The sequence below is a fragment of the Neoarius graeffei genome, chromosome 4 (assembly GCF_027579695.1).
Source record: "Neoarius graeffei isolate fNeoGra1 chromosome 4, fNeoGra1.pri, whole genome shotgun sequence".
Taxonomy (NCBI): Eukaryota; Metazoa; Chordata; class Actinopteri; order Siluriformes; family Ariidae; genus Neoarius; species Neoarius graeffei.
In genome coordinates, this window is record NC_083572.1 from 46643163 (window position 1) to 46667079 (window position 23917).

General features: G+C 42.1%; 1 protein-coding gene across 1 annotated transcript in view; it reads right to left on the bottom strand.

Annotated features, from left to right (window-relative positions):
• Positions 1–16208: 16208 nt before the first annotated feature.
• LOC132885037 (serine/threonine-protein kinase 4-like) overlaps positions 16209–23917 on the bottom strand; it is a 158602-nt gene continuing 150893 nt past the window's right edge. The window contains exon 11 of the mRNA XM_060919280.1: positions 16209–18510. Coding sequence (XP_060775263.1) covers positions 18352–18510 — 159 coding nt within the window. The 3' untranslated portion in view covers positions 16209–18351. The remainder of the gene's footprint in view (positions 18511–23917) is intronic.

A 23917-nucleotide genomic window follows, 5' to 3' on the forward strand; every position in this document is an offset into this window, starting at 1 on the left:
TTTATGAATTTCATAATTATATTTACAAAGCATCTCTTTATGGATTTGATAATGGATGTGAAGTTTAGTTTTGCGCCATTTTCTTTCAGTCTTTCTACATTCTCTCTTTAACAGTTTAACAGCTGGGTATTGCTTCCATGGTGCTTTCTGCTTATCATTGACTCTTTTGATTTTGAATGGAGCAATATCATCCATAATTTGGGTCATATTTAAATTAAAAATTTCCAGTAAATCATCTACAGAGTCTGACATTTTGGTTGAGATCCGAGAGAGAGCTTGCTCAAAGAGAACACACGTGTTGTAGTTTATGACTCTCCTACCCATTGTCATTGAGCTGTTCTGAATGTGAGGAGACATAGAAACATCAAAGAAAACACAAAAATGATCAGATAAGGCCAGGTCAACAACAGTAGTAGAAACAGTAAGACCCTTTGTGATGACGAGGTCAAGGGTATGACCACGAGAGTGGGTCGGCCCCTGTACATGTTGTACAAGGTTGAAGTTGTCAATAAGTGCAAGTAGTTCATTGGCATAGGTGTTTTCAGGATTATCTACATGCAAGTTAAAATCCCCAGATATAATAAGACAGTCAAACTCTAAGCAAATGACTGACAACAGTTCACCAAACTCTTCCAGAAAAACTTTGGCTGGATGTCTCGGAGGCCTGTAAATAGTTAATAATAATATGTTAGGAGAGCATAAGTGTTCAAAGGATGTAAAATCACCAAGTGAGGATTGTTTACATTGAAAAGAGAATTTGAATATATTTGCGATCCCTCCGCCTTTCCCCTGTCGGGTAACATTCATAAAATTAAAATTTGGGGGAGTTGCTTCAATAAGGGTGGTAGCACTATTTGCTTGATCCAGCCAAGTTTCAGTTAGAAGCAAAAAATCAAGATTATGTTTGCAGATAAGATCATTAATTAAAAATGACTTGTTTGAAAGTGATCTAACGTTCAGAAGAGCTAGCTTTACAGAAAGTCTAGAAGTAATATCTGCTTGGGCACTCTGATGTTGTTTTGAAACAGGAAGGAGACTAGACTGGTTTACCCCCAGGTTAAATATGTTCTATGTTTTCTATTTCTTATCAACACAGGAATAGAGAATGGCATAGGCATACTGGGTCCCAGCTTGTTTTCAAAACTACACCCAATGCAGGGACCCCCAGCACATCATACTAGACTTTCTTTATGTTCCATTTTGTTTGAGATTGAGAGGATTGGAGATGTCATGTATCTTTTAGATGGTGAAAAAGATTGGTAGCCAGCTGAAAGTCCTGGGCGAACACAGTTCAGTCTGTTGGTTGATTTTTGATGAACTGGGTACACAGCTTGTTGCGACAGATTTGGGCTGGAAAAAGAGAGTGTAGCCATTTGCATCAGTCTTTGCATACTATTTGGGAAATCCATGCAAGGGGGAGACGGAGATAGTACGATAAGATCAGAAGAGCGAGACTTTGGTGAGGCCTTTGTAAGTGTCTCCAAAACTGTCTCTGTGGTGACTGTCTCACTGATTGTCTCTGTGATAGTTGCATGGGGTCAAGAAGTGGATGAAGCAACCTTGACATGGTTATCTTTAGTCAGGTCCTTAATCCTTAAAGGTCAATAGTAGTATTTTATAATCAATATGAAATTTGATTGGGAGCCAGTGCGGTGTGGATAAGACAGGGGAGATGCAGTCATATTTTCTAGTTCTAGTCAGGACTCTTGTTGCTGCATTTTGAACTAACTGGAGCTTGTTTATGCACTTATTGGAACATCCAGACAGTAAGGCATTACAGTAATCCAACCTGGAGGTAACAAAAGCATGAACTAGTTTTTCTGTGTCGTGTAGTGACATTAAATTTCTTATCTTAGCAATATTTCTGAGATGAAAGAAAGCTATCCGGGTAACATTATCAATGTGAGTTTCGAATGAAAGACTGGGGTCAATAATCACCCGAGGTCTTTTACTGCTGCACATGAAGAAACAGAGAAGCCATCCAGAGTTACTATGTAATCAGAAAACTTACTTCTAGCTGCATGTGGTCCTAGTACAAGTACTTCAGTCTTGTCAGAATTAAGCAGAAGGAAGTTAATAAGCATCCAGTGTTTAATGTCCTTTACACATTCCTCAGTTCTATTAAGCTGGTGTCTCTCATCTGGTTTTGCAGAAACATACAACTGTGTGTCATCATCATAACAGTGGAAACTAATACAATGTTTACAAATAATATCACCCAGAGGTAACATATATAAAGAAAAAAGCAGTGGCCCCAAGACAGAACCTTGTGGAACACCAAACTTTACCTCGGTATGTCTAGAAAAATCACCATTTACATCAACATACTGATAGCGATCAGATAAATAAGACCTGAGCCAGGAGAGGGCCATTCCCTTAACTCCCACAGCATTTTCTAGTCTATCCAGAAGAATGGAATGATCAATGGTATCAAATGCTGCACTAAGGTCAAGCAACACAAGCAGCGAGACAGCCCTGATCAGAAGCCAACAGTAGGTCGTTTACTACTTTAACCAGAGCTGTCTCTGTGCTATGATGGGGTCTAAATCCTGACTGATACATTTCATGGATGTTATTCCTATGTAAATATGAGCATAACTGCTGTGCCACAGCTTTTTCAAGGATCTTGGAGATAAAGGGGAGGTTTGATATTGGCCGATAATTGGACAGCTGACAGGGATCAAAGTCAGGTTTTTAATCAGGGGTTTGATAACTGTTAGTTTAAAGGATTTGGGTACATAGCCAATCCTAAGAGAAGAATTTGTTATTTTTAGAGAGTTTATTATTTTTTAAATACAACCTGAAGCTTTATTATGTGAGGAGGAAGCCATTCATCGGTTCTATGCAGAAACCCTGCCGGTTTCTCTGGGCCCAAACTCATCTCAGATAGACCAAAAAACAGTGGAAACGTGTGCTGTGGTCAGTTGAGTTCACATTTCAGCTTGTTTTCAGGAAAACTAGACGTTGAGTTCTCCGTGCCAAAGGTGAACACGACCATCCAATTTGTTATCAGAGGAAGGTGCAAAAGCAGACATCTGTGATGGTATGGGGATACATCAGTGCCCATGGCATGGATGAGTTGCATGTGTGTAAGGTACCATTAACATGGAGGCATATATTGGGATTTTAGAGAGACATATGTTGCCATCAAGGCAACATCTCTTCCTGGGAAGTCCATGTTTATTTTAGCAGGACTATACCAGGCCTCATTCTGCATGGGCTACAATGGCGTGACTTTGTACACACAGAGTGCATGTACTTGACTGGCCTGCTGCCAGTCCAGATCTGTTTCCTATTGAGAATGTATGGCACATCATGTACAGGAGAATCAGGCAATGGTGACCACAGACTGTTGAGCAGCTTAAGTCTTGTAGCAAGCAATAATGGACAAAAATTCCAATTGCAAAACTGCAACAATTAGTATCCTTATTTCCTATTTTCTTTGTAATCCTTATTACAAAATGGTATTAAATGGAAAGGTGATGTAACACAATGGTAATAATGCCTTTGCCCCAACTTTTATTTATTTATTTATTTATTTTAATCCATTCTACAACCAGCTTTGATGTGTATTTGGGGTCCAAGTTTCTGAAAGTTTGAGGTTATGCTGAATAATTCTGAGGTAGTTCTTCTTCATTATTTCATCCACTTTGTGCAATGCACCAGTTCCACTGGCAGCAAAACAGCCCCAGAGCATGAGGTTACCACCACTAAGCTGAACAGTTTTTACCATGTTCCTCTGTACCTCTGGTCATTGTGCCAAAACAATTCAGTCTTTGTTTCATCTGACCATAAGAGAAGATTTTTATCTTTGTCCATATGGTCAGCTACAAACTATAGTTGAGCTTGAAGGTGGTTCTTTCAACAGCCTCTCAGTCCATGATGATGTAAAACACACTTGATTGTAGATAGTGTTCCAGAACATTTCTGGGTTATTCCTGAACATCATTGCAGTGTTGAAGCATGTATTGCAAGCACTGGCAACATGATGGCTATTTTGCTGCTAGCATTGGAGGAGGTTCTCCAATCTGCGGTTGGCTCCTTTGTAAGGGAGCTGATGTGCCCCTCACTCATGACAGTGTAGCACATGAGCCAGGGTATGGGGAGAGTCAGCATTTGTGGCTGGCACAATCCTCTCTGTCTGATGTGAGCAAATCAGACATGTGCAACCTACCTTGTGTGCTGAGGCGCTCTTTGAACCTGCTACCACAGAAGCCCTAAATAGGATGGTGCAGTTTTCAGAATAACAAAGCCAGCATGGCCAATAGATTGTTCAGGTGGCACCTTTAGGACACTGCACACTGATCCCCTTTTTCCAATGCCTTTGAAACATTTTACGAATCTATGAATCACAGATTCTTTTTAAGGATTCTTTTCTGAGGACAGGCATTAATAAACTGCTGCCCTTCAGCCTCTCTTTAGCACCACAGGTTTTTTACAAGATGTGTAGAGGTGGTATTGTCTCTTTGATGACCATTGGTATCTGGATACTGCCATATTGGAATAACGGTTATACTCTGTGCTTCCACAAAGGTGCAGACCACCTAGAATAAACCAACCCTCCTCCCCCGCATTGCTGTGCTCAGATTCACAATGAACTCTGAACTTGCTTGAACCATGAGCAATCTAGAAGTGGGTTATAAGCCTGCACCTAGGCCCCAAACACCACCAACTGAAATATGTCCTTGTCTCAGTGCCAATGCATGGTGTGTTCCTAACAGGTGTCTGGTTGGGAGTGGTACCCCACTGGAGAGAGATAATGTTCATGGATGCCTAATTCAGGCTGTGGATGTGTGGTTTTCCCCTAATTGGTAAGATGAGAAAAAGTAGCTGGTTGAGATCAGAATACTTGACCTTAGAGTATTTGTGTATTCTCAAATATTATCATGTGCTGGTCCACTCAGATGTAACTCATCTCATCTCATTATCTCTAGCCGCTTTATCCTTCTACAGGGTCGCAGGCAAGCTGGAGCCTATCCCAGCTGACTACGGGCGAAAGGCGGGGTACACCCTGGACAAGTCGCCAGGTCATCACAGGGCTGACACATAGACACAGACAACCATTCACACTCACAATCACACCTACAGTCAATTTAGAGTCACCAGTTAACCTAACCTGCATGTCTTTGGACTGTGGGGGAAACCGGAGCACCCGGAGGAAACCCACGCGGACACGGGGAGAACATGCAAACTCCACACAGAAAGGCCCTCGCCGGCCCCAGGGCTCGAACCCAGGACCTTCTTGCTGTGAGGCAACAGCGCTAACCACTACACCACCGTGCCGCCCCTCAGATGTAACTGTCAGTGTTAAAAGTAGAACTTCTTGCTGTGCTGTTTATGTGATTCACTGACCCAAATGGTGTGCTGTTTTCTTTTGCTTGTTGTGTTTATTTAATTTGTTTCTTTGGGTTTATGGTATACACTGTGTGCAATGAATTTTGCTGTGTTTTCTGATTAATGTTATTTGCTGTGGGTTGCTGTGATATTGTGTGCGTGTAATTGTGGGTTTGTGTGATTGCATAGCAACCAGCTGATTATTACAGCCAGCTGACTATCCCCTCGGCTTAGCGCTTGCAGCGCGTGAGACTGCTTGATTGTTAATTGATGGATAGGTGTGTACCACAGATTGAGACGGTGTAGGAGGAGCAGACACAGAGACACAATAAAAAAGGACACATGCAGGCAGGACGGGGGGAGAGACAAAGGGCTGGAGCAAGGTGCTTCGTCGTGAGAACCTGGACCCGGAGTCTTGATCCAACGCATACTAAAACTAAGTAAAGTAAAGTCCACCTGCCAATACTGGGGTGTGAGTGTTGTGTTAAGTTGTTATTTGTGCCCGCGATTGAGGAACTTTTTTCCCTAGCGCATTGGCTGTATGCGGTGAGCCTGTGGAAGTAAGACGATTCGACAGAGCCTGGCATGAAGTTTGGTCCAAAGCAAGCTGAAGTTGCTCGGCCTGCTTAGGAGGAGCAAGCCTACGGAAGCGAGATGACACAGTGGCCGAATGCGGAGTATGACTCAACGCTCACTAAAGATAAGTAAAGGAAAGTTGATTAGTCTGCATGTGTGTTTGTATAATATAATATCCAGTGGGGTGTAGCCCTGACAGAGTCTTTCGTTGTTTGCCCATAGTGTTTTGGAGTGATTGGAGCTCGCCTGCAATAACAAGACGACTAGGCTCTCCCAACCCCATGCCGAACTAAACAGATTTGAACTTTTATGCGTAGACTTTTCTATTGGATGGTGTCTGTGTTTTATTGTTATCCCCCTGCCATGCTAATGGATTGAATATTTTTTAATGGACTATTTTTGTGCACATTTTATGAGTGTTTGTGTGTGTTTGTGTAATTTAAATAAATTTGTTAAACTGCCTTCCATTCTCCAACGGTGGATTCCTTCTCTGCTGGTATGAGCCTCACCCTTTGTGTGACATTAGAAAAGTGGTGTAGTTGGCAGGATACCATCTCCACTGTTGGAAAATGGAAACAGCACAGACAAGTGTAAACCAACAAATACAGGGTAGCAGTAATCCAGCTATTACAGCTCAGTTTGTTATGCCATGGTTTATGGGGGCAGTTTGGGTCCCAAAATTTGATGGGGATAAAACAAAGTTTGAAGAATGGACGGGTCAGGTGGAGGCCATGCTGAGGGTCCAAGGACTGAATTCACTACAGCAGGCGGACTTCCTGTTGGGTGCTTTAGAAGGGGAGGCCAAGCGGGAGCTGCAGCTTGTGGAACCTGGAAATAAGAACACTGGAGAGAAAGTATTAGACATATTGCAAAAACTGTATTTTAAACCAGTTATTAAGGCACAGCTAAGGGCACATTTTTTAAATTGTAGACAATGAACAGAAGAAAATGTAAATGCTTTTATATTAAGGCTACGAGAACTCTGGGCATGTACAACGCCGGTGCCCTCGAAGACCATCTGGGCGGCGGGATTTTTAAGTTCCCCTACAGCTGTGGGCCAAGTAGTGGGGGCAGTTACCCAGCATAAAGAGCCCATAGGACAACATCAGTTTGCCTTGATAGGTGAGTGCCCTGTTGTTAGTGTAAACATGAATGAAAAATCAATACCTTTTGTGCTTGATACTGGTTTGCAGGTCACTTTGCTGAGCCAACGCTTGTTTAAGAAGCATCTTGAAGGCACCTGCTTGACCAACATTGATGAGGCCCCCTGGCTGACCCTTCGTGCAGCCAATGGTTTGAAGATCCCTTATGTGGGCTACGTGCTAGTCGACTGTAGGGTAGGAAGTGTACAGGTTCTTGGCAAGGGTGTGATTATTGTCAGTGATGACTGTTTGGGACCAGACAAGGGCATACTTGGCATGAACATTATTAAACCTGTCTGGTCTGCTCTCGCTCAGGGGAATCACCCAGGCCTGACTGCTTTTAAGACCACCATGCCACTGATTGAGGGTCAAGCGTGGGCTCGAGCATTCATAGAGTGTCACAGAATTACTAGTAAACCCCCACTTCCCCTCTTTCAGGGCATAGCGAAGCTGCCATGACAGACACCGGTCGTCATCCCATCCCAGTCAGAGATGATTGTGTGGACACAGGTATCTGACCATGCTTCTAATCATCTTTGTAATGTGATTGTAGAACCCCTGTCCGATAGTGGCCAGGAATGATGTGTGGCTCGCATTGTGACCACGCTGCAGGATGGACGAGTGCCTTGTCGTCTATGCAATCCCAACCCTTATCCTGTGGAGGTTCCTCAGTGGCAGCCACTGGCAGAAGTGACTGAAGTGACCATGACTGGCATCCAAGGGGAACGAGAGCTCGTCATCCACAGCATGGCAACAGACGTCGTGGAGGTCGAGGTGAGGTAGGAGCCATAGGAGAAAATGATGCCATTGTTCCACATCCTGTATTGTCCTTGCAGGGAGATGGGCTGACTCCTGCCCAGCAGGGGGAGATGACCAATCTGCTGCAGAAGTGGGTGAAGGTGTTTTCCAGTCATGATGAAGACTTCGGCTGTACTGGTGTTGTGAGGCATCAAATACCGACTGGGTCAGAGCCCCCGAGCCAGGAGAGATACTGACCAGTGCCGCCTAGTCTCTATACAGAGCTGAGATCCCTATTGCAGAACATGCTGGACAATGGTGTGGTGAGCGAGAGTGCAAGCCCTTGGGCTACTCCAATTGTCCTTGTTAAGAAAAAAGATGGGAGCTGGCACTTCTGTGTAGACTATAGGAAGTTAAATGCCCTCATGCATAAAGATGCTTATCCATTGCCACGCATTGAGGAGTCGTTGACTGGACTTGAAGCTGCTAAGTGGTACTCCACATTAGACTTAGCGAGTGGCTACTGGCAAGTAGAGATGCACCCTCTAGATAGAGAAAAGACTGCCTTCACAACTCCCTGTGGCCTATATGAGTTCAACTGCATGCCATTTGGATTATGTAACGCTCCGGCTACTTTCCAAAGATTAATGCAGCGTTGCCTAGGAAACTTTGTAAATGATTCATTGCTTATTTACCTTGATGATGTGGTAGTGTTTTCTCCTGATTTTAGTAGCCACTTGTGTCACCTGGAAGAGGTATTTCAACGTCTCCATTATCATGGGTTGAAATTACAGCCTAAAAAGTGCAGTCTGTTCCAGCGTCAGGTAACCTACCTTGGCCATGTCATCAGTGAGCAGGGTGTAGCTAAGGCAGCTAAGACGGCAGCAGTAAAGTACTGGCCGGTCCCCCAGACTGTGAAGCAGGTAAAATCCTTTCTTGGCTTTGCTGGCTATTATCGTCGGTTTATACCTGCTTTTTCGAAAATAGCAGCACCCCTGAATGCAGTGACTCATGATACTGCCACCCACATAAAGGCTGCCTTCATTGATTGGTCATCAGAATGCCAGCAGGCTTTTGAACACTTAAAGGAAGCCTTGCTGAGTGCGCCGATCCTGGCTTATGCAGACTTCTCCCAACCATTTAGACTGTATACAGATGCCAGTTTGGAAGGTTTAGGGCCAGTATTGGCCCAAGTACAGGGGGGTCAAGAAAGGGTAATTGCATATGCCAGTTGAAGTCTGCAACCAACAGAGCGAAATGACCAAAATTACAGTTCCTTTAAGTTAGAGTTATTAGCCCTGAAATGGGCAGTGACTGAAAAGTTTAAAGATTACCTGTATGGTGCTGAGTTCACTGTGTTCACAGATAACAACCCATTGGTGCACCTGGACATGGCTCGTCTGGGCGCAGTGGAGCAGCGCTGGGTGGCACAGCTGGTGAACTTTAAGTACACAGTCAAATATAGACCAGGGACCCAGAACAGGAATGCAGATGCCTTGTCCAGGCTGCCAAACCCACAGGAACTGACGCTGGCTCAGACAGACCATGTGGCGGTGGAGAATGAGACCTGGGCGGAACAGCAGGCTCAAGATCCAGAGCTGAACCAAATGCGCCAGTGGAAGGAACAGCAAGTACCACCAGCTGAGGTGAGTGACCTTTTGCCCCCATATGTGAAGCAGCTGTGCCGAGAATGAGACCAAATTGTGTTGCAAGATGGTGTTTTGGGGAGGCTGCATAGAGAGGCGGGGTCTGGATTGGAGATTTTCCAAGTCATCATCCCTGAGCAGGTTACTAAAGAGGTGTGGGAGACTTACCATCAGAGTAGGGGACATCCCAGTGGTGAGCGGATCCTGGCAACCCTGCACCAGCGCTGCTACTGGCCAAGGATGGTGCAGGATGTGAAGGAGTGGACAGCAACCTGCCCTCAATGTGTCCTGGCAAAGGCCGGCCCAGAGGTAAAGGCACCTCTGGTGTCTATTTCTACTACTTATCCATTTGAGGTCGTTGGGGTTGACTACCTTTCTTTGGGGCAGCCTGAGGATAGATACCCCTACATTTTAGTAATGACAGACCTATTTTCCAAATATGCTCTTGCAGTGCCCACTAGAGATCAGTCTGCCAACACGACTGCCCAAGCCTTGTATGGCCACCTGATTCAGATCTTTGGCTGCCCGGAAAGAATCCTGACTGACCGGGGGGCAACATTTGAGTCCTCTATGATGAGGGAGCTTTGTCAGCTTTACGGACGTTAGAAGAGCCGCACTACAGCCTATCACCCACAGGGGAACGGTGCATGTGAGAGATTTAACCAGACCCTGTTGGGGTTGTTGAATTCCCTGACTGACGCCAAACAAGCTCAGTGGTCGAATCAGTTGCCTGCTCTGGGTCAGGCATACAACAACACCATCCATAGTACCACTGGGATGACCCCCCACTATGTGGTCTTTGGGAGACATGCCAGGTTACCTGTTGACTGGGCAACCGGCCTGAAGCCCGTGGCGGGGTCTCATACCTTGTCAGGATGGGTGAAGAGGCATCAGGAGGCCCTCACCCATGCTTACCAGATGGTGCAGACTCGAATCCAACACAGACAGGACCTGGACCAGGCAAGGTACAACAGGCAAGCCAAGTTAGCACCTTTGCTCCCAGGAGAGCGGGTGCTGATTCGTAACTTTCGTAGAAGGGCCAGAGGCAAGTTGAACTTGAAGTGGGCACCAGAGCCATTTGTGGTGGTTAGACAGTTGCGAGAGGGTCATCCAGTCTATGTACTTTGGCCAGAAGGTAAGGAACAACCAACTCGCACAGTACATCATAATAACCTTCAACCTTGTCCCTTGAATGTGTTATATAATAACCAACCAGGTGCCAGATGAACCTAGGCCGGTGATGATTGTTCAGACAAATGCCTTGCCCCCTCCAACCTGGTGGCTACTGAGATTGTCGGTAGGTGCCAACCAACAGCCAGTTACGAATTTAGTGGGGCCAGCTCTGGCTCATCCATCTGACCCTCCAGTAAGACCCGAGGCCTTGCCCGGTGAGTTAGATCAGCCCAGTGTACATCGCTCCCAGAGAGCTAATCTGGGAGTACTCCCAGCTAGGTACCATTCTGAGTAGGTGGTCGGGACGACCTCCATTAAAGAGGGGGGGAAATGTTAAAAGTAGAACTTCTTACTGTGCTGTTTATGTGATTCACTGACCCAAATGGTGTGCTGTTTTCTCTTGCGTGTTGTGTTTATTTAATTTGTTTCTTTGGGTTTATGGTATACACTGTGTGCAGTGAATTTTGCTGTGTTTTCTGATTAACATTATTTGCTGTGGGGTGCTGTGATATTGTGTGCATGTAATTGTGGGTTTGTGTGATTGCATAGCAACCAGCTGATTATTACAGCCAGCTGACTATCCCCTCGGCTTAGCGCTTGCTGCGCGTGAGACTGCTTGATTGTTAATTGATGGATAGGTGTGTACCACAGATTGAGACGGTGTAGGAGGAGCAGACACAGAGACACAATAAAAAAGGACACATGCAGGCAGGACGGGGGGAGAGACAAAGGGCTGGAGCAGGGTGCTTCGTCGTGAGAACCTGGACCCGGAGTCTTGATCCAACGCATACTAAAACTAAGTAAAGTAAAGTCCACCTGCCAATACTGGGGTGTGAGTGTTGTGTTAAGTTGTTATTTGTGCCCGCGATTGAGGAACTTTTTTCCCTAGCGCATTGGCTGTATGCGGTGAGCCTGTGGAAGTAAGACGATTCGACAGCCTGGCATGAAGTTTGGTCCAAGGCAAGCTGAAGTTGCTCAGCCTGCTTAGGAGGAGCAAGCCTACGGAAGCGAGATGACACAGTGGCCGAATGCGGAGTATGACTCAACGCTCACTAAAGATAAGTAAAGGAAAGTTGATTAGTCTGCGTGTGCATTTGTATAATATCCAGTGGGGTGTAGCCCTGACAGAGTCTTTCGTTGTTTGCCCATAGTGTTTTGGAGTGATTGGAGCTCGCCTGCAATAACAAGACGACTAGGCTCTCCCAACCCCATGCCGAACTAAACGGACTTGGACTTTTATGCGTAGACTTTTCTATTGGATGGTGTCTGTGTTTTATTGTTATCCCCCTGCCATGCTAACGGATTGAATATTTTTAATGGACTATTTTTGTGCACATTTTATGAGTGTTTGTGTGTGTTTGTGTAATTTAAATAAATTTGTTAAACTGCCTTCCATTCTCCAATGGTGGATTCCTTCTACGCTGGTACGAACCTCACCTTTTGTGTGACATCAGCTATATTAACCATCAAGGTAGCATAATGTTAGGTTGTTCCTTCTGCTGGGCACTGAATCTCCAAAGGTGGGCCCATCCACAACTGGAATCAACGAGAGCAACGTATCCACTGGAACTGTATAATATTGCAGTGGACAAAATTAGTGGTGTCTGTATCCAGAAGCGTGAGCCCAGATTTGAAAAAGGTTTGGCAAGTTGCAGGTGGGATTCTTTGCCAATGTCAAGTAAACAGACTGCCCACTGGGGCAGGATTCCCTGTTCCACTCTGTGTAGAACTTAGCAAGGCCTTGGCTCCCCATACTACTTTTATTAGTTACTTTGTTAAGATTTTACAAGCTTAATACCCCCCAGTGGACTTAACTCAGTGGTCATGTCTAACCACCTTTTGATGCAATCCTATCTCTTGGCAATTATCTGACATTTATAGAACCACAGTTACATAACCCATGTTATAACTGCATACTAATAATTCATTAAGTATTTCTTCACTATGCATCTTGGAAGCAAAATCTTAGAAGCAAGTGACTCATTTCCAAATTTTTTAAAAGTGCTACTTTAACAAAAATTATATCACAAAATCCTGGGTTTTCTGTGTGTGATATGCTCAAAAAGGTTGTAAAGTACACCGATAAAAAAAAAAAAAAGGCTCATAAAATACATTTTTTGCATCTGAATTCTGTTCCAAAAATCACTAAAAGTTTGTCTGCCATTATTAGATCACAGCAATTTATAGGTCAGTGGTGCTTCATGTGTGACATCATATGCACCATCATTTGTGCCACTGCCTTCTTTTGTATCCACATAGACTCTATACTATTCTCTGCAATGGCGTGCGTTCTTGATACTAATTATTTTGAAAAAGACCATGAAAGCTCTTCAAATTCATCCTCAATCTTTTGTTGGTTGTCTAAGGACGATTTAGAACCTATAGTCATGGACAAAGACGCAGACGAATACGCAAGCCAAGTTGTTTGTGAAGAAGAGCAACAACTGCTCGAGTGGTTTTCTGGCACCCAGGAAGTTAATACATGGTACAAATCATACGGGTAGTTTGCTTATTCATTTTTTTACTGATTTGGTGTTCAAATTTCACAGTTATGATAAAGCAGTGTCTCTTTGTAATTGTCATCTTTGTAACCTCACTTGGTAGGCACAAGGCTAAATAATGGCAGTAATTAGGTACTTTAACTTTCACTGCTGGAGCGGGTGGCATGTTGTGTCATATGCAAAACTAAGTTGCTCATAAAACTGCAACCTTTTCTGGTTCTAACAGTAGCAATGAGGATCATGTAGAGCCTTTCTATTTTGTGCTACAACAGTAAATAGAGTTGCGTGTGTGTGTGTGTGTGTGTGGGGGGGGTCAGCATACAATTACTGTTATTTATTTTTTACTAAAATCACTGTATCTGTGCAACCATAAAATATTTTTTCAAAATTCCAAAATCTATGATCTTCCTGTCACACCTGCGCACCGTGGCACGTGGATCAGTCGGACTCTCAGGCGCGCTCTGGACTGTGCGCCCCAAGCGGACTCTCACATGCGCGCCGTTAACTATGCACACCTGCACAAGATGAAGGCGCAATCAATGCACTTTTTAAAAAAATCTGAAAACACACGCTCACTGTGAAGTATTGTGCTACATTACGTACACATTACCGAGCCTTATCTCCTGTTTTCCTGATTTTTTTTTTGTGCTTCCATCTTTGCCTGTGCTAATCTGTTTGTGCCTCACCTGACCTTTTGCTTGTTTACCGGTTTTGATCTCTGCTTGCCAATTTGGATTGTTTGCTTGTTGTCACCTTTATAAATAAAAACATCTTCTACACATACATCCATCTCCAAGCCATCCCTGACACTTACGGTGTCCCTTTACAGAGAGCTGATTTGAAGGTGAATTGAACCTGTTTGAAATTTTAAGATGAAGTCTCTACAATAATCACAGAATTGCCGTGAAGGAAAAGGCCATTCCAAGATTAATTTATGATCACTTTGTGATAAACTTCCCTGTGTATTTCTGACTCTTGTTGTTGCCTTTTTGTCCACTGAAACACATGCAATGTTATATTGCATCTAAAACATGATTTCAGTATCACATGAATGGACACACCATCCTGTTATCTCTCTCAACTACCTCGTCATTTTTTTCTGTATTTATAGGCTCTGAAATAGATTTTCTCACCACATGAGTAAAATGTAAGGTCATAGGTTTTGGAATTCTGAAAAAATCTTTTATGCTTGGAGAAAAACGGTGATTTTAGTAAAAATAAATAATGGTAATTGTGTGCTGAGGACAACTAATAAATTCAAATAACAGGCTAAACACAAGCTTGACACTTACTGTGCGGTAAGCTCTTTGGAATGGCTCTTCTGACTTTTGTTTCCAGATCGTAGGAACTGATCCACGTACCAGACATCGCTCAAATCCTCCTATGTGAATCTGCCTCACAAATCTATCTTTCAAAATGAGCAGACACCAGACCATCCTATCGTTTTGAAGTTACCTCTCTTTGTCTGTACAAATCAAACCTATTCAATCTGTAAGTGTCCTGCCAACTTTGGGCTATAATAGAATAGAATGCCTTTATTGTCACTATACCCATGTACAATGAGATTAAAAGCAACTCCAATAACAGTGCAAACAGCGTGTAGAAAAGAAGAAAAAAAAAGGTGAGGGTGTAAGGTGCACAGTCCTGAGGCGTATGTGTTGTGTTTCACATTATGGAGTGAGGTATTGCACATTATAAAGTATTGCACAGAGAGAGTCATATTATAAAGTATTGCACATTATAAATTATTGCACGAAGAGAGTAACATTATAAAATAAAGTATTGCATGTTATGAAGTATTGCACAGGGGGGTTAGACTATAAAGTCAGAGCATATTCGAGTTCAGGGTGGTTATGGCTTTCAGAAAGAAGCTGTTTTTGAATCTATTTGTTTTTGTCCTGATGCACCTGTAGCGCCTCCCTGAGGGCAACAGGTCAAACAGATCAAAGCCAGGGTGGGAGCTGTCCTTGATAATGTTCTTAGCTCTGCTGAGGCAGCGGGAGGTGCAAATGTCCATCAGGGAGGGGAGAGGGCAGCCGATGATCTTCTGTGCTGCCTTTACTACTCTCTGGAGCCTCTCCCTGTCTGCAGCACTGCAGGTGCCGTACCATACTGTGGATCAAAATTCCGCTTTTTTTATGGGCTGCACTTGAACAGCCTTGAACAACACACCTCTTAGGAGGCATGCTTTGGTTTTAGTTTTGTTGTGGAATGAAAAAATTGTTAAAAACATGCTACATTTTGCAAAGTAGACAAAGCCAGAAATGCCACAAACTTTCAAGCGTTGCTTACCAGGAACGCATTCGTCTAATAGTGGACTCCATCCATCCAGTCGCTTATCCTGTACAGGGTTGAAGGCAATCTGGAGCCTATCTCAGCTGACTATGGGCGAGGGGGTGGGGTGGGGTGGGGGGTACACACCCTGGACAAGTCGCCAGGTCATCGCAGGGGTAACACAAAGAGACAAACAACCATTCACACTCACTTTCAAACCACCAATTAGTCTAACCTGCATGTCTTTGGACTGTGGCGAAAACCAGAGCACCCAGAGGAAACCCATGCAGACACGGGGAGAACATGCAAAATCCACACAGAGTTTGCATGTTCCCACGTCAGCCACTGGGCTCAAACCCAGGACCTTCTTGCTGTGAGGCACCAGTGCTAACCACTACACCACCATCCCACCCTAATAGCAGACTCAAAGAGCCAAACTTTACCAGCTAAATAGAACATGTTCCAAGTCTTGTATTAAAATAAAAATTAGACAGTAAACTATTTAACATGTCTAGTTTTATAAGGTATAATTTCCAGGGTTGATGTCATTTTCGTAAGACTAGCACTTTAAGAATAGCATTTAACTCCTTTTATTTTTCATCATTTAGCGCTTTTGCTTGTTTGTTTCTCTATGTGCAATTTACCAACAGACTCTGCCTCTAGGATTTTTACCAAAGATGATACAATGTCACAACGTTCTAGTTCCAGTAAAAAAGATCTCAGTGTTCATTCATGCAAACTGGGGACAATTTTAGAAGACAGCATTTTCTCCATTTCATTCATACAAAAGGAAGCTATATGCAAAGTTCAAATAAGGTACAACATTATAATTATGATGAATCCAGTTTATTATTCACACAAACTGACAAATCCAACTTTTAAACACTTTCAAATAGATTTTGCATAATTTAAGGCACAGACAAAATCCTTGTTCAGGACCAGTGGTAGGACAGATGAGGTGTACTGACAGTGGTTCTGTCTTCACAGTGCAAGAAGAAGCAGCATGCATTACTACTGTAAATGTTTGATAACAAAACTATTTATCAGAATCATGTAATTACAGAGTGTAACAAACTCCAAAAAGAAGGACTTTTCAGCTGATCTTCCAAAGCCAAAATGAGGGGGAAACCAATTGGTGTGGTATATAAGCACTGTACAGTCTTTCACAGTAGCTATGGATTGCCATACAAATATATCCTGAGTCAATTAAACCTGAGTCTGATTTACAGTGACACACTTACATACAACAAAAATACCAGGCCTTCCTATCTTCCAAAAACTTTCAATGTTATAAAATAAACTATTGTATAAAATTGTTAATTTATTCACCTTTCCAACTTCAGATGCCTGATCTGACATTAACCATTAGAGAAAAATTGTCAATGTGTAGCTCTTGTTTTTTTTTTTGGTATATTAGTTAGTACACCATATCAAATATCATATTCTAACAGACATGAGCAAAACAGTGCTCTAGGTTTCCACTCATGCCCTTGCAGAAAGTTGTTACTTACAGAGTGCAAGATGATTATGTTCATTCAAGTTATGGAAACGTGTTTACAAACAGTATTGGGTGCTCCTGTTAGGATCATCCACTCAATTTATGATTTGCATATTTTATTTGGCATAGGTTTTACACTGGATGCTTGTGCAACCAGTAGGGGGGTATTTTTACTTAATTTTTTTTTGCATGTCTTTGGACTGTGGGAGGAAACTGGAGTACCTGGAGGAAACCCACACAGACATGGGGATAACATGCAAACTCCACACAAAAAGGCCCCAGGTTCGAATGTGGAACCTTATTCCTGTTAGACAATGGTGCTAACCACTACACCACCGTGCTGCTTAAACTACAGCAATGATCAAGTGAAATAGAGCTTTCTTGTGTTTTCAGGATATTTGATTATAATTTTTTTTAAACCATGGAATTTAATGTAGTAGTATTGGGTTGGTTGTGACTGCTTTCATAACTTTTCTCAGCAGAGCCTTCCACCTGCTTTGAGTAGCACAACTAGCAAGCTATTCATGACAGTGTTACAGCTAATTCATGGGGAACTATAAAATCTCTGCACAGTAGCATGAATTGTTGCTTATTGGGCACAACCCTGTTTCTGTGCCAGAGTGCCCAGACACTGTTAACATGTGCTGGAGCTGCTTGGAAAACTGGAATGTGAACATTGGGTTATGGATAGTAAAGCAGTACAAAACTCAACTCTAGAATATTGGTCTTCTTCTGGGTCACTTTTAAATGCAGGCATGTTTGATTTTATAATATCTATCACTACTGTAAGACAGTTTTATTTCCAAATAGGCTGATTTTTACCATTACAATTTTACCATACCAGTTTACATTTTAACCTGGCATAATCATCCTTGGGGGTGCCTATACTGAGCTAACATAATTTGACAGTACAGCAGATGTGACAGAGATGGTGTTTGAAAAGACTTGCACTTAAACCTATACCATTTGCATATCAGCTAGAAGCTGCATGGTTTGTATTCTTTTTATGTTTGTTTAAAAATAAGTTGGCATAAAAAATGCTCTACATACATTTTTAGTGGCCTGCTTTAGAAGTTCCTATAAATAAGAATGTCCATCATAATTATTAGCTTGTTTTATGATTACTAGACTTTGTGAACTGTGCTGCTTATAGCTATAAAAACAAACAAAACATACAACATACATGCCAAAGTAACACAAGTAAAAAAGTGCAAAAAAAAGTCAAACAGTGTAAGACAAAATGTTGTTCCCTGCTTTTTGAGCCCACAGTAACACTAATCTAGTACCAACAGTGGTATAGATACAGCAACAGATTTTAAAAATAATAAAATAACAAATGCAAAGAGAGAACTGCAAGTTAAACAAACAAACAATAAAACATGAAGTATGGCTGGAACTGGCACAGGTACCTTAATAAGTGACTAACAGTTTTGAACATTGAGAGATCATTAAGAGTTTCTTCAGCTGGTTCAGAAATTCTGCTGATGTCTTTTTTTGGCCTCAATAGCATCAAGAATGGGCTGGCGTTTGGCTTGGTAGCGCTGGTGGATCTCCTCAATCTCCTGCTCCATTTGAGGGTCCAGAGAGGCCAAGCGTCTTCTTAGCTCCTCTACACTTAAGGAACGTATCTGGAAAAATGGCCATAGGGAGATTACAATTTTAATTAAAATTCCATACAACAGTTTAGATCATTAACAGTGTCAAATGGAGTAAATGAAGCTCCACTCATTCATAACAGCCTAATGTTAGCAGCAGATCCTTTAAGTCCTGTATGTTGTAAGGTGGGGCCTCAATGGATTGGACTTGTTTGACCAGCACATCCCACAGATGTTTGATCGGATTGAGCTCTGGGGATATGGAGACCAAGTCAACAGTCCTCAAATCATTCTCGACTAATTTTTCCAGTGTGGTAGGGCACATCATCCTGTTGAAAGAGGCCACTGCCATTAGGGAATAACGTTGCCATGAAGGGGTGTATTTGGTCTGCAACAATGTTTGGGTAGGTGGTATATACCAAAGTAATATCCACGTGAATGACAGGACCCAAGGTTTCCCAACAGAACACTGCCCAGAGCATCGTACTGGCTCTTCTGGTTTGCCTTCTTCCCCATAATGTACCCTGGTGCCATCTCTTCCCCAGATAAGTGACAAACATGCACCTGGCCATCCACATTAAATAAAAGAGAACACCAGACCAGGCCACCTTCTTCCATTGCTCCAAGGTCAGGTTCTGATGCTCATGTGCCAATTGTAGGCACTTTTGGCAGTGGACAGAAGTCAGCACTCTGAGCGGTCTGTGGTTATGCAGCCCCACACACAGCAAGCTGCGATGCACTGTGTGTTCAGACAACTTTCTATCATAACCAGCATTAATGTTTTCAGCAATTTGTGTAACAGTTGCTCTTCTGTGAGATTGGACTAGAAGGGCTAGCCTGCACTCCCAACATACATAAGTGAGCCTTGGGCACCCATGACCCTGTCACAAGTTCACTGACTGTCCTTCCTTGGACCATTTTTGGTAGGCATTTACCAATGCATACCAGGGACACTCCACAAGACCTGCCATTTTGGTGATGCTCTGACCCAGAACTGACTGTTCACTTGTGCCTAATATATCCCACCCCTTAACCGGTGCCATTGTAACGAGATAATCAAATGTTATTCACTTCACCTATCACTGGTTTTAATATTATGGCTGATCGGGGGGTGGGATATATTAGGCAGCAAATAAAGATGATGGCCAAACAACATAATCAAGAGCCAAATACTTTCAAAAAAAGTGGTTTGCTTGCCCTAGGTCAGACTTCAATAAAAGTGTCAGTCAATGTTAAAACAGCAAACCAAGCTGACTCAGACAAGCAGAACTGGAACGTGTGCAATATGTACACCAGAGAAAAAGCAAGCAGTGGAATTAAATTATTCAGGCAGTCACTTGTTACAGTTGGCTACACTACATAATACTGCATGTTTTGAAGTGAAATTAATATTTTCAAGGCATTTGTTCCATACTGTTATAGAATATACATTAGTTATTGCATTAATATTTAAAAAAATATATAATGGTATGAATTGAAGGCCATATCCTTCATCCCAGTCCAATCAGAAATGGTAGGACTACTGAATATACTGTACATCTGTATCACTTCAGCTACACCAGAGATATTTTTTGAAAACTACTAAGGTGCCTGAATATTTTCTAACTGTGTGCTAACATGTTCCCCTGCGTTGATGCATGTAAACTGCATACAGCCCATATGGCACAGAAATGTCTTAAAATATGTGATCAACACATCCTGAACATCATACAATACTAGGAAGGTAAAATAATGTCATACTGATCACTTTAAAATTGATAGAATGCTTTCTTGAACTCTCTAGTTGTTGGAGCATTAACATGAATCTTCGAGAATTCACATTAATAACAACAAAATATGAAAATGAGGGGGAAAAAAGAAATAGTGGTGTGGTGAGGAAAAATATTTAACCAAATTCCTCACAACTATAGATTACAATGTTAATAGAATCATACAGTTTCCAAGTTCTATTTAAAGTATTTTTACAGCTCATTTTCCCCCACTAACTTGACTGGGGGGGTCAAGTTGGTGGAGGAAAATGTTGAGGTCTGTGCACCAGCCAATTACAGTTTCACTGTAATTGAAATTATATATATATATATATATATATATATATATATATATATATATATATATATGAGTGATTCCACGCTTATGGGTACTGAAATGGGGACATGAACTTATTTTTAAAAATTCACCTAAAACCATTTCTTTTTTTACCATCAGGTCACAAAACATGTAATCTTTAATGAATGATATGTTAAAAGATAACTTTAATTTTCTGAGATGTAATAAAAACATATTTATATGCCAAAGTCAGAACGTAACAGAAGTGCTGTGGACATATATATTCTCAATTTTAACAATGTAGAATTACTTTTTGAAACATAGGAAGGTGATCTCATCTCATTATCTCTAGCCGCTTTATCCTGTTCTACAGGGTCGCAGGCAAGCTGGAGCCTATCCCAGCTGACTACGGGCGAAAGGGGGGGTACACCCTGGACAAGTCACCAGGTCGTCACAGGGCTGACACATAGACACAGACAACCATTCACACTCACATTCACACCTACGGTCAATTTAGAGTCACCAGTTAACCTAACCTGCGTGTCTTTGGACTGTGGGGGAAACCAGAGCACCCGGAGGAAACCCACACGGACACGGGGAGAACATGCAAACTCCACACAGAAAGGTCCTCGCCGGCCACGGGGCTCGAACCCAGGATCTTCTTGCTGTGAGGCGACAGCGCTAACCACTACACCACCGTGCCGCCCTAGGAAGGTGATGTTTTAGCAAATATAATTAATAAACATGTGTAGTAGAATAAACATACACATTCTTTCAATAAGATTAACATGGTATATAGCTAGATTGTAATTAATTTGTAACAGACGCGAGATGGACAATCGTAACAGAAGTAATGTAACAGACATCATTTTGGAACTCATAGGCTTGACTTTAGCATATAAATATGTTTTTATTACATCTCAGAAAATTAAAGTTATCTTTTAACATATCATTCATTAAAGATTACATGTTTTGTGACCTGATGGTAAAAAAAGAAATGGTTTTAGGTGAATTTTTAAAAATAAGTTCATGTCCCCATTTCAGTACCCATAAGCATGGAATCACTCATATATATATATATATATATATATATATATATATATATATGGGTCAATCCATGTGAAATCACCAGCGGCCTCGCCACTGACCATCTCAGATTTGCTTCATACTTTCTGGAAATATTGTCAGTGTGCCCAATAAATAGTGTACACAATTTTAGGCTTGTACCTTCATTAGTTTCTGAGATATAGGGACTTTAAAAAAATGGGCGTGGCCCCAATTTCACTGTTGAAACACGTGCTACAAAAACGGACCTAACTTCCATAAGTCATTACTTTTAAACTATTCATGCAAGCTACATGACATTTTCAAGGGTTGTTCTTCAATGCCAGACACCTTTAAATACTAAAACAGAAAGTTCACAGTTCAATATTTGCCAAGTTATGGCTTGCTGAAAATCATAAAAAAATGTGCTTTGGAGCAACTTTGACGCCCCATATCTCCACATTAAAAGCACTCCAGACCTTTCAAATTTTCTTATTTATTACTCATGTTATAGTACTCTTTAGGCAACTAGGCATGTGTTCAAAAAAATATCAAACTTTCTGATTTATTAGGCTTTAAAAATTACAATAATAATAATAATAATTTGCGTCTATAATTCAAATGCATGACAAGGTCTACCATAAAAACAATTATACCACTGGAAAGAGCTTGTTTTGATTAGCAAATGCACAAAATATGAAGCTGGTACCCTATACCAAACTATAAATATTAAGGTATCAAGTATGGCATGTTTTACAGTAGACAGAAATGCTGTTTTAAGGCATATAATCTACTAGCAGACAAACTAGCAAAACATCATTTCATTGCCAAACACCAGAGTGGATATTTGAAGAATTTGAAGGAAAATCTGTCAGCGGATGAATGTATTATGCTTTTGGAATTTGCCGAAAACTATTCATTCTGTGTACAGGATTCTGCCCAGGGATACCACTGGGACAACAGCCAATGCACTCTTCATCCATTTGCAGTGTATATTAGAGCAAAGAATGAAGATGGTACAAAAGTAATGAAATGCATCTCTATCTGCATAAGAAGTGACTGCCTTAAGCATGATACAGTGGCCGTGCATGCATTCTTAAAAAAGGTTTTACCATATGTGACCCCTCACTGAATCCAGGGACGCATGTCGGCCGAAACGAATCCAAGATAATCGCAAAAGAAGCATTTTTTTTTTTTAATTTGTAATTTTCGTTTTTTTCCATCATGTGCAAGTTGAGATCTTGAAGAATGCAATCAGTATTTCAGATAATAGATTGTTTTGTTGGAAAAGCATACATTTTTTGTTGCAAATTGTCTCGTTTTTGTCAGGACTGTAGCCTGCTGGGGGGTGTGGGTAAATTACCATATGGGCCATTCACATGATGATTTAAGTCTTTTTTTTTTTTTTTCGCCAATCAGCTGTATGATACGAGCTGAGCTCAGTGGCTACTTAAGCTGCATACAGGCATGTAATTTCACTATGGAATGAGCAAGCTAAACAGAGCTCAGAGGAGCTGAAACACCGCAGAGCAAACAGACACATGGTATTTACATCGGAGATAACCATTTCTAGCAAAAAAACCCGCAACCTCGTTTTCCAGATTGAATGGAATACTTGAATGATCGGATGATACACGGACCGTTCTAGGACTACATTCCATCAGAGGCATTGGTGTGTGCAAGGCGACGTTTCTCTTTCTGATGGGGTAAGTTTATTAATCTAAGGCTGTGTGGTTATTTTTGCATGTAACAGAGAGTGTTGTGGTTTGGTTAAGCCTAGGTCACAACCGGACGTACGATTTTTTGGCTGTGCGATTTTTGGCGTTTCCCAAATCGCTGCGTTTTTTTTTGTTCATGGAGAAAGACGCGCGTTGGACGTAAGTTTGTCTTGCAACCTGAAAAAAAACGTAAGCGCCCGTAGAGTTTGTTTGACATGACAAAGAACCTCTGCGGCCAGTCTGCGGCTCAAAAATCAGCACGTCACATGCGCGCTCTCGTGCATTTCACGCGCGCCCTCCGTGCGTTTTTTTGCATGTAGACCGGCCGTAGGAGCACATACGGCCAGTTGTGACCGAGGCTTTACATGAAACTAGCGTTGTGTTAGTTGTGTCATCATCATGCTATCTTTCTTTCTTACGGTGAGTAATTTTGCAACCACAGAATGTTAAAGTATACTTTAGGACTTATTTTTGCACTTCATAATTGTTTTGGGCATACTTTGCATGGAAGGAAAATTGACGTGGTGATCTTTGTTTACATGAAAGTAACATCATTGTTAGGGTTTTGCTGGGATTCGAATCTGGTTCGTTGGTGTGATAATCCAGCAAACCCCCACTAGGCCACCAGGGGG